At 41.7% G+C, this 11,324-nt stretch overlaps 1 protein-coding gene across 3 annotated transcripts in view; it reads left to right on the top strand.

The window, feature by feature from the left end:
* The first annotated feature begins 316 nt into the window (after positions 1-316).
* The window catches only part of EPB41L4A (erythrocyte membrane protein band 4.1 like 4A), a 249,755-nt gene continuing 238,747 nt past the window's right edge, over positions 317-11,324 (top strand). For all 3 annotated transcript variants that reach the window (XM_045837932.1, XM_045837933.1, XM_045837931.1), the window contains exon 1: positions 317-436. In XM_045837932.1, the coding sequence (XP_045693888.1) occupies positions 338-436 (99 nt within the window). In that variant the 5' untranslated portion in view covers positions 317-337. The remainder of the gene's footprint in view (positions 437-11,324) is intronic.

Below are 11,324 nucleotides of genomic sequence, written 5' to 3'. Positions count from 1 at the left end.
CCTTTTGCCTGGAGACTTCTGTGGTCCTGAAGACTGCGGGAGGGGCCGGGCCCGCAGCGTCCCCGCCTTTGGAGAAGCCCGAGCCGCAGGATGCGCAGGGACTCGCCGCCCTCGGAGCCCAGTTCCGCCTGTGCTTCCCCGGCTGCGACCCGGCGCTGACTCTCCCGGCTTCCCCGCCCTCCTTGCCTCCCGCTGTGCGCTCTGGACCCCCGGGAGCTGTTCCTGTCGCACTGGCCACGGTGCGGACAATAAATTAATGCCTCTCGCTTGAGGGGAGGGGGCGGTTTAGCGCCTGGGTCGCAGCTTTCTCGCCTGGCTGGAGACAGCCACAGCCGACATGGGCTGTTTCTGCGCTGTTCCGGAAGAATTTTACTGCGAAGTTTTGCTCCTGGATGAATCCAAGTTAACCCTCACCACCCAGCAGCAGGGCATCAAGGTAGGCGCAGGTTGGTGGGCGTGTTAGGGGCTTGGCAGCCGGGTGGGCTCGGGGGTCCGTGGCTTTGTGTGAGGGCTGTCAGGAGTCACCGCGGCGATTTCGTCTCCGTGGGATGGGACGGAGCCGCAGCTGCCTCCTGCGCACAGGTAGAGAGGGGACGTGTCAGTGTGGTTAATTTTGAGTCCCTTCATAAGGGAAAGTAAGTTTGTTGTCCCAGAGGGTAGTCCACAGTCTTACAACTGGGGCCAGAAGTCTTCCCAACACCCGTTTCCTCCCAAGGCATCGCAGGCGTGATTTCTTCCCTTGGCCTTTTCTTGATTGTGTCATTGGGAAAGTAAAGGAGTTCACTCGCTGAAACATTTATTGGTGGTTGTATTGTGTTGTCTGGGCGTATAGTTGGGTATTGGCTACGTTTGGACAGAAAATAATTTCCCTTTCCTCAAGCGAAATGGTTACCCACATTTAAGTAAACATCTCTCAAAACTACTGGGTAATAACTTGGCTTGTGTTTGTAGATCATTAAAATGCAATTACTACTGTTTACCTACAGAACCCAAACGAAAAGGCCGGGAAATTGCAGAGATCTACTTCCTTAATTTCACTGGGTTCTTCTGCTGTAGTTGACTATGACGGAGGCATCCGTGCGCTCACTCGGTTTGCTCTTGCAACTTTGTAACTACCGAGAGGTGATCGGAATTGGGAGCGGTTTGTTTTGTTTCCTTTCTTCCTTCACTTTTAAATCACAGACATTTTAGATAACTCAGCAGCTGAGTCTGGAGAAGAAAATCCTCGCCCCTCCTCCTCCCTCCTCCCTCCTCCCCAATAGAGCTGGTTGTCTGAGAAATCAAGTCCAGGCTGGCAAGTGTCCTTTCCTGGTCTTGTCATCTCAGAAGTTAATCCCAATGGCCTAGGCCCTAGGGATTTCTTTATGTGAATCGGATTTTACATAGCTTTATGTACATTAGAGTAACTGTACCTGGCCAGAAGCTTCAGCTTTGGTATCGCCATTCTTGGTGCACAGAATTCTGATTTCACAGGTGTCATTCTTTTACAGAAAAAAAAAATTGGGGGTGGGGGATGACCACTTAAATCCACAAGAGAAAGTTAACCCTTTCCTTTAGGAAATGGTTTTGAATATTGTGTCCACAGTAATTATAATAAGCAAAAGCCAATCAGATTCTCATTTGTTGTTTCCTTTGAAGGCTAATAAAAGACTTTTGGGGGGGAGGTGTTCATTTTATATTTTCAGCTTTTCATTATATTTCAAACACCTCCTCCTCCCACATGAAATGAGGAAAAGAACTTACCTTATAAGATCATGTGACATTCTTTGGTGTACTGTGAGAATAGAATAGGCATAAATCACAAAAACTTCTTAAGTTTTTGGTGATACATAGATTCTCTTTGGCTTGTGGATAGAAACAATTAGAAGAATATAACTGATGATTCAGTACTAAAACAACAAATAAATCTTTCTGAAGTGCAAAGTCTCAAGTCATCTGGAGTGTGAGCTTCCTATTTCATCATGAAAGGCATTCCTGTCAGCTGTGGGGCATGTACATTATTCTGTCAAGAGAGCAGCCAAGACTTGGGATCAAATGGAATAATTTTGTCAAAGAAACATGAATCAAAATCCATACTTACTTTTTATAACTTGATGGTGCTTACCTTGTTTTACAGATAGGTTGAAAATTGGAGAGTGATTCAAATCTAATAGCAACTTTATAATGCTGTTATTTTGAAGAGATGGTATTTAAATAAATAATACTTTAAGCAGGCTTTTGTTGGAAGTAATCATTTTGCAACAGGCTTGGCCTCTTTTAGTGTCACAGAAGTATGCCACAATTATTTTGATGGCCATGTGTGTAACACAGATGTCTGCTGAAGTTAACCACATTATCTGTAAGTGCCATGCTACCATAAGATGCATGTGTTGAGCACCTATCTGCTTGTGGTAGGTACTAAATTAAACACATATGTATATTTGTGTTTAATATAGGAACAGCATCTCGAATGTAGAAGGTACTCAGTATTGAATGAATGTATCTATAGTTTGTATGTTATTGCTCTGTATATACCTGACATTTTTTAAACTCCTACTTTAGTTTGTAAATGAAATAGTAAATAGTTCCAAGTTGATAGTGTAATAGTTACTATCACAGTGTTTTTCCCCTGCTATAGTACACTTGATAATTTTTATTATCACTAATTAAAGTCAAAGTTAAGCATGCAATGTCAATTAGTCCATTTTTCCCTGAAAGTAAAATAACAAAATCTTGCCGTGCCCAGTGTGGCTCAGTTGATTGGAGCATCGTCCCTGGGACTGATAAGTTGCAGGTTTGATTCCTGGTCAGGGCACCTTCCTAGGCTGTGAGTTCGGTCCCTGGCCCAAGTGTGTGTGGGAAGGCAACCAACCAAAGTCTGTCTGTCCGTCTGTCTGTCTCTGTCTTTTCCTTCCTCTCTCTCAGAAAGCAATGAAAAAATGTCCTCAGGGTGAAAATTAAAAAATAATAATAAAAAATAAAATAGAAAAATATTTTTTATTTTTCAAAAGTATCTTCTAATAATTATTTTGAGATGAGCCTTTCTTCCATTCTATCTCAAATGAAATGAAGAGAGCTAATTTTGCATTAAAATTCACATATTTCATCTCTTAATGGAAGGAGTTTTACTGATTCCTCATAGTTACTTAAGAATTTGTTTGTATTACTGTTACAATAATTCCTTGTGAGTTAAAGGATTAATTATGGGAAATTTAACTAGGAGTGAGTGTAAGAGAAGCTTGGTAAAACATTTTTTTCCTGTGTGCTATTTTGAAAAACACGCTTTGAATTTAAGTGCTAGATTACAAATTGAAAAGTTGGTTATACAATGATTTTCTGCAATTTAGATAAAAGTTTTTCTTTGACTTTAGGAAGAACTGGCGTTTGTTTCCACAAAGAGCAGTTCAGCTTGAAGAGAGTGGTTATACATAATATATGTTAAAATGGGTAGCATTTAAATGGAATCGCTAGTTATAGAAACAGTTATGGGGATGTGAAGCGCAGTGCAGGGAACTCGGTGAGTAGTACTGCAGTGACTGTGCATGGTGTCATGCAGTACTGGACTTGTGGGGGTGATCCCTCTGTGTACCCGAAGTCCAGTGTAACATCTTATGCCAACTGCGATTGAAAACTTCGAAACTCAGAAAAATAAAACACAATGTCTTTGCGTTCATACTGATGTTAGGTAGCAACTTGCCTTCGTAACTTGTTTAGAGGTCACTCTCCTTGAAAAACAGGAAGTCTTTTTCATGCAGTTTGTAGTTTGAGCCCCCTATCCAAGGTTTAAAAACCCAAGGTAAACTCTTGGTTGTGTGCTGAGCCCCCCAGTAGCTTCTAGCTGTTTGTTCTCTGCTGCTATGTCTGTTGTTTAATGAAGTTAAGAATTTCTGCTGTGGTTGGTCTCTTGGTTTTTTGAATAATGTTTGTTCAGGGATACTTTTGTTATGTCCTATGTAGTTCTTTGTTCTGGTGGAGGTAGAGATCTTTCTTTTTGTTCTCTTTAGAAAGTAAAACTTTATGTGCCTCAAACTACCTTTATAGGTTGTCATTTGATTAGTAAAGATTTTCAAGGGGAAAAATATCACCAGGTTTGATTATAGATTTAGTTTTGAAAATTGCTGCAGCAAATATGAACTAGATTAGTATTCTCATTTCAGCAAGACTTTAGTCTCCTGAGTAGTAATGTAATAACCACTGAGGTGCTCATTTCCCCCTCTGTGTATTTTACTAAATTAATGAAACCAATATGATACCAAGATGGAAATTCCATTAACTTTTTTTAATGGCTTTATTGAGATATACCGCACAATTCCCACAGTTAAAGTATACTGTTTATTCGTTAACTTTTAAATGAAGTTACTGCCTAATCATGCTGAGTTTCCTGAGGGAATATTGTGAGTGAGTTTTGATGCTTTGATCAGAAACTTCATAATGAACTAGAAAAACAGAAGGTGGGGACTTATAGTCCTTTCACTTACTGGGAAATGTAATTTTTGTCTCATTTGGACTGGTAAAGAAAAATCTGAGAAGATTGGGGAAAAAGTGAAAAGTAGTATCTTCACAAATCATATTATGTAAACACTTCAGTCTTTGATATCAGCCACATGAGGTGCAGAGTCAGAGACCTTACTAACATAGGTTGCAGCGAGTAATCACCCGCCCACATTTCTGTTAATGTGAGATTGGCTGGGGGGGTCTCAATTGGTTAGTGAGTTAGACATGATGGGTTGGATGTACTTCCCCTCCCCACTGCATCTGGATCTCTAGAATTGAGGTATGATATTCATATTGTGGCTGTTTAGGATGACCTAGTGTGTAAGTGCTCCCTCAAATGTTTTTGTTTCTGTTTTTAAAAATGATTTGAGGTATTTTTCGGCTTTATTTGAGGTATAGTTGATAAATAAAATTGTGTACAACCTGATGAGTTGATATACATATGTGTCGTGAAAGAATCCCACCAAGTTAACATCTATAACCTCGGTGGTTCATCTTTCTGTTGTTGTTGAGAACACTCTAAGTTCAGTTCTCTTGGCGAATGTCAGTTGTACAATATAACATTATCAAATATAGTAATCATGTTGTGCATTAGCTCCTCAGACCTTAAGTGCCCATCAATTTTACAAGTCTTTTTTCTTGAAAAAATTTATAAAAATACTTTTTATCATTCACGGTTTGAACATGTTTAAAAATAATTTAATGGGGAAAGCTTTGTTTCCTCCAGCAGCTAGTCAAGGGCTGTCCTTATCCAAGTACTCATAATTCTCTTAACTGAAGGTAGACCACACTTTTTCCAGCCTCATTAATATATTCTTGAATTCTACGATGTCAACCTTGAGCTAACTTTGCCCTAGACTGGAACTAATGCAGGGCTTTCGTTGCTTTTGCGCATGGGTGGTGTCAGTCCGTTCAAGCTGTCCTAACAAAATATCACAGACTGAGTGACTTATGAACAAGAGAAACTTATTTCTCATATTTCTAGAGGCTGGAAATCGGAGACCAGGCTGCCAGCATGGCCCAGTGAGGGCCTTCTTCCTGTTGAAAACTTGTTGTAGCCTCACATGGCAGAAGGAGCTGGGAGCATTACCCTCCCTCTTTGATAGGGGCACTAATCCCAAAGGCCCCATCTCCTATTGGGGGTTAAATATCCAACATATGGATTTCTTGGAGAGGATTTCTTGGACAGACATTTAGAGTTATATCTGAATTGCAGGGACAAAAGTCCAGACTCTACTCTCCATTAGTCATGTGGCCAGTGGTTTGCAGTTTTTGTTAAGACACTTACAAACAAGATGGGACACTCACACTTTCTTCCATGGTGTGTGTCAGATTGCACCTCATGGTAAGGCTGGACAGTTTTCTGTTGTGGGAGGCTGTCCTGTCTGTTGTGGGATACTGAATAGAGCTCCTAGCCTCTAGCTGTGAGATGCCAGTAGTGCATCTTGTCCAGTTGTGACAACCAAAACTGTCCCCAGATGTTGCCAAATGTCCTGATGGGCAAAATCACCTTTGGTTGAGAACCGCTGCCGTGGACAATGACAGTGCCCTTTATTCCTGTGTGTTTGGTGCTCAGCCTTCTGCCCTGGATGCCGGCTAACTTGTGGTTGCCTTCTTTTTTCTTTTTTTTTTGAGGGCAAGTAGTTATGTACTGTACATGTCAGTGAAAACAATATGATATCTGTGTCTTTAACTTGTTTAATATTCTTATACAAGGAACAATATAAGTGATTAAAAGCATGGGCTCTAGAGCCAGACTATCTGGGTTTAAATTTTCACTCCACTAGCTGTGGTACTTACAGAAAGATACTGATCTTCTCTGAGTCTTAATTTCCCCATCTGTAAAATGGTGCTTTGCATCTAGTAAGCACTCAGAAAATGTTAACTTTTTTTCTCCTCTTTTCTTCATCTCCTCCTTTTTTTTTGACGGTACTTTATTGATTATGCTATTACAGTTGTCCCATTTTTTCCCTCTTTGCCCTGTTCTGCCTGGTACCTCACTTCCGTCCAGCAATCCCTGTTGCTTAGCTCATGTCCATGGGTCGTGCATATAAGTTCTTTGGCTTCTCCATTCACTATACTATTCTTAACATCCCCCTGTCCATTTTGTACCTACCAATTATGCTTCTTAATCCCTGTACTTTTTCCCCCATGCTCATCCTTTCCTCTCCCCTCTGATAACCCTCCAGATGATCTCCATATCTATGATTCTGTTCCTGTTCTAGTTGTTTGCTTAGTTTGTTTTTATGTTTTAGATTCAATGTTGATAGTTTGTTGTCATTTTAACGTTCATAGTTTTTTATCTTCTTCCTTTTCTTAAATAAGTCCCTTTGGCATTTCATATTGTAAGGGAATAGTGATGATGAGCTCTATTAGCTTTACCTTGTCTGGGAACCAACTCATTTGGAACTCTTTGTGCTTCCCGGACCTATATGTCTATTTCCTTCACCAAATTAGGGAATATTTCTTTCATTATATTTTCAAATAAGTTTTCAATTTCATGCTCTTCCTCTTCTCCTTCAGGCACGCCTATGATTTGGATGTTGGCTCTTCACAGAGTCATCTTATACTATCCTTTTTTAAAAAAATTCTTGTTTCTTCATTCTGTGCTGCTTGGCTATTTATTTCTTCCTTGTGGTCTAAATCATTGATTTGAACCCTTTCACTGTTGATTCCCTGTAGATTTTTCTTTATTTCACTTAGTATAACTTTCATTTCTTCCTTAGTGATTTTGCTGTACTCAGTGAGTTGTTTGAGCCTCCTTATCACCAGTGTTTTGAATTCTGCATCTGATAGGTTGGCTATCTTCGTTTCGTTTAGTTCTCTTTCCTGGGTTTTGTTCTGTTCTCTCATTTGGAGCACATTTCTTTGTGTCCTCAATTTGGCAGCCTCCCTGTATTTGTCTCTGTGTGTCAGGTAGAGCTGCTTTGACTCCCTGTCTTAGCACACCTGTTAAGTTGTATGGGGTGGAGCCTTAGGTGTACACCAGTGCCCAGCAATCTGCTTCACTGCTTTGTAATGTGTGTATGTGTGTGTGTGGGGTGCGTTCACAGAGGGGACAGTGCTGCTCCCTGGCTGCTGGAGGCTTGCTCAGCACTTGCCCTCCTTCCAGTCATTTCACTCACTTCCCATATGCGACTGGCACCCTTGCAGCTGTTGCCCTAATGGTGGTTCCCAGGGTGGGTGGGTTTGTGAACCTTCTAGGACCGGATGGGCCCTTTAGAGGGACTCTCCTGAGAGACCAGCAGTTTCTTCTGCTGCCCCAACCCCCACTGGTTTTTACTGCTAGACGTTACGAGGATATGTTTTCCAGTACTGGAAACCTGGGCTGCACAGTGGCCTGGGGCTGGGATTGCTTCCTGATTTTTATCTACCACACATGAATATGGGAGCACCCATTCTACCAGCTGCCACCGCCTTGCTGCCGCCATACCATATCCTCTCTGCCCCAGCTCCCTGTCTCTTCTCTTCCTACCCATCTGGATGGATATAGCTTTTTTAAATCCTTGGTTGTCAGACTTCCATACAATTCAGTTTTCTGGCAGTTCTGGGTGTTTCTTGTTTTGTGGTTGGTTGTGATCCTTCAGGTGGTTGTGCAAGGAGGTGAAGCATGTCTGCTTATGCCTCCATCTTAACCAGAAGTCTATCTCTTCCTTCTTTTAGTGACTAACTTCTTCTACAGATAAAGTCTACACTTCATTGTTTGGGTTAGCACCCTACTTGATCTAGCCCTGCCTATCCAATGACCTGCTCTGTGGACACGCAGAACCACTGAGTCTTTCAAATACCAGGCTCTCATGTGCCTTGATACATGGGATTCTCACTGAGTGGTATACCTTTTTGTCCTCCATAAGCACACACTCATCTGAACTCATTCTTTTGACACTTGAATCGAGTGTTTCATCTGCTAGAAAGCCTTCAGCCCAGCTCCACTAGGCAGAGTTAAGCACTTGTCAGCACATCACACATGTCCTATCACAGTACTGAGCACCCTGCAAGCATTATTTCTGGATACATCTGTCTTGTCCAGCAGCCTATGAGCCCCTCTCTGTGATCCTCAGTAGCCAGAGATGCATATCTCCTGTAATAGATGCTTCTTAACTATCATTTGAATAGGGGAGTGAATGGAGTGTTAACAGCTGGAAAAGGCCATATTGAAAATCTTCTGGATAATGAGGGATTTTTTGTCATTTTATTTTTACTAGAAAGGTCCCAGGATAAAGTGAATTTCACTGTGAAAAGTCTGTTGCCAAGATACCCTAATTTTTATATTGATAACGGGTAGAAAAAGAGATGGTGCCGTGAACTGAATGTAAGTAGCACATTGAAAAACTGCCTCGTTGCTATTTCAGAGAGCACAAGCCACACCATTTTGTATTGTATGGGTAGCTACAAAGTCTCTCTCTCTTTTAGAAAATACATCTTTCCCCATAAAAATTGAGTCTTTTGGAAGAAGGGCATATTTCAAGAATGGATAACAGTCTCACACTTTAGTTGCTTTTCTTCCTTGTCCTCTCTTCTGTGACCCATCCAGGAAAATGTTGATTTTGTGGTGTGGGTTTACATAATCAGTAATTAAAAATTATACAGTAATAGTTTTATGATATTGCTGTATCACCCATTTTACTCTTGAAGCTACATAAGCCTCATCTTACACTGCTCTATGGCTTCATGGAAAAAAGTGTCAATAAATTAAATATTGGGTTTTATGACAAGTGTTAAGTTTCTCATTCCAACACACAGTGTCTTTTCTGCAGGCCTATTATAAACATGACAGGTCAGACCTCGGATTCGCCATGCCCCTCGAGCGTTTCTGAGATTGATTGCTTTGGCCGAGCTGTGTCTCCGGTATTTCCACCACAAGTAAAGCCCATGAGTAACATTCCTGGTCAGCCTGCTTTGGGTTTCCTGCTGTGAGTGTACCTGCCTTTTGCTTCTGCCTCATCAGATTGTTTCTAAGTCTCCTATATTAAGGTCATCCAGGCATCTGTTATTACTTGTTTGGGAATAGATTAGGTGTGTTAAGGTTGGGAAGCAGTCTGTTTAGTTTGTGACTCAAAAAAACCTGTAAGTACACTTTGGAGAGTCTATGCCATTCTCAAAAATGTGGACTGCATTCCTGTGCCTTCTGAGCCTTGTATGTATTTCCTGTTTTGTTTTTTAAGTAAAACAGCCACTCTTCCTTAATGCTGCCTATTGTTAACAATCCATTCCTCTGTAACCAAACACTCTTGCCAAGAAATTCCCCAGAGGCTGGAATGGCTTCTCCAGAGGCTCTCCTAATAATCACTGAAGCTGTGAAAGGGCTTGGCAGTGGCTTCCGAACCATGTGAGAAGTTTGTTTTCAAGGATACAGACATGCCAACAGGAAGTTAGAACAAGAGTGATGGTGGCAGGCAGGGAAAACCAAGAGGTGCTGAGTGCTGGCTCCACGGACAATCACTGAAAGGTCAGATGGCAGGGCAGGAATTAGCAGACCGAGACCTGGGAGGAAACCAGATGCAACAGGAGATTGTTTAGAAACTACATGTCCTGAGCACAGCAGAGAGCACAGTTCTTATGCTGAGACTTCCTAACTTTGTGAGGACGGTGTTCCAGAAGTTGGTTAGAAAGTACTTTGTTTAAAACAGGAGATGGATTCCCATACAGGGGCACTAGTGAGGGTCGGCTGGTGCCTGAGCTAGCCCATGGAGACTGTTGGCGTGTTTACGCCGTTCAGGTCCCACCTTGCCCTTGGTTCAGAGCTGAGTTTGCGAAGCAGACTGAGAGCCTCTGCTGCCTTAACTGACACTTGTCACACTTGGTTTTTCTCCACTGTCCTCCCTGCTCTTGGTGTAGTCCAGGCCCTCCCACTTCACACCTGAACCAGCCCCCTCACTGGAGTGCTGCGGGATCACCCCCAGTCTCTCCTGTCTCACTGTCCTTGCCCTGTGGCTAAATCCTGCTCTGCTGTGAAATTATCCAACTTGCGATCCAATTGGTCAAGGACTCTTCTTGGAACTAGTCTGCCATTCTTCATTTATAAGTTGAGGGGCATGATACCTGCCTCATAGGATGATTGCAATAACTTGAGAAAAGAATTTCAGGCACATAGAATAAAAGATGCCCAATAAACAATAGCAATTATTATGTATCGTTTATTATTTGCTAATACATTTTTTCTAAATTCCAATTTGGAATTTAATTATTTGATCTCCCACCCTTGTCCAAAGTGAGACTGGCTCCCTGAGGGACATGCGTGGTGATTAGAAGTGGGGGAGTGTGGTGGTTTGTTATTCACAGAGACCAGTGCCTTGTACTCCTTTTTTTCCCTCTAAGACTTTCATGGCTTCAGCTCTTACATTTAGGTCTGTGAGTCATTCTTTATTCTTTTTCATGTGGCTATCCAGTTGTCTCAGCTCATTTGTTGGGAACACCATTTTTCCCCCACTGAATTGTAAGGCACCCTTATTAAAAATCAATTGACAATAAATGTGAAGATTAATTTTCAGACCCCCAGCTCTCTTCCACTGATATACTTGCCTGTCTTTCTGCATCGTGTTTGTTTTTCCTGGTTCCTTGGTAAGGTCGTTGTGTGTGATTCAGCAGAGAAAGCACACCCAGTTTAAACAAATTTGACATTTAATAATTTGAGAAAAATTTCCTGTAAACTTCCTGGAGGGCAGCAAAACATTGTCTCTTTTATCCACTGTTAAGTCCTCAAGAACCTAGAAGAGTGCCAGGCACATGGTGGTGCTCAGTGAATATTTGCCATTTCTCAAGAAGGACCGGTAGGGTGTATTAGTCATGCTGCTGCTATTGCTCTTGTGACTTGAAACCTTGGTTGAATATATAGATTTCCAAAAAGTTTT

Source organism: Phyllostomus hastatus, unplaced genomic scaffold (assembly GCF_019186645.2).
Source record: "Phyllostomus hastatus isolate PE091 unplaced genomic scaffold, TTU_PhHast_1.1 phas_contig_254, whole genome shotgun sequence".
NCBI classification, from domain to species: Eukaryota; Metazoa; Chordata; class Mammalia; order Chiroptera; family Phyllostomidae; genus Phyllostomus; species Phyllostomus hastatus.
The sequence above is the reverse complement of the archived record's forward strand: the minus strand, read 5'-3'. Positions and strand labels throughout refer to the sequence as shown.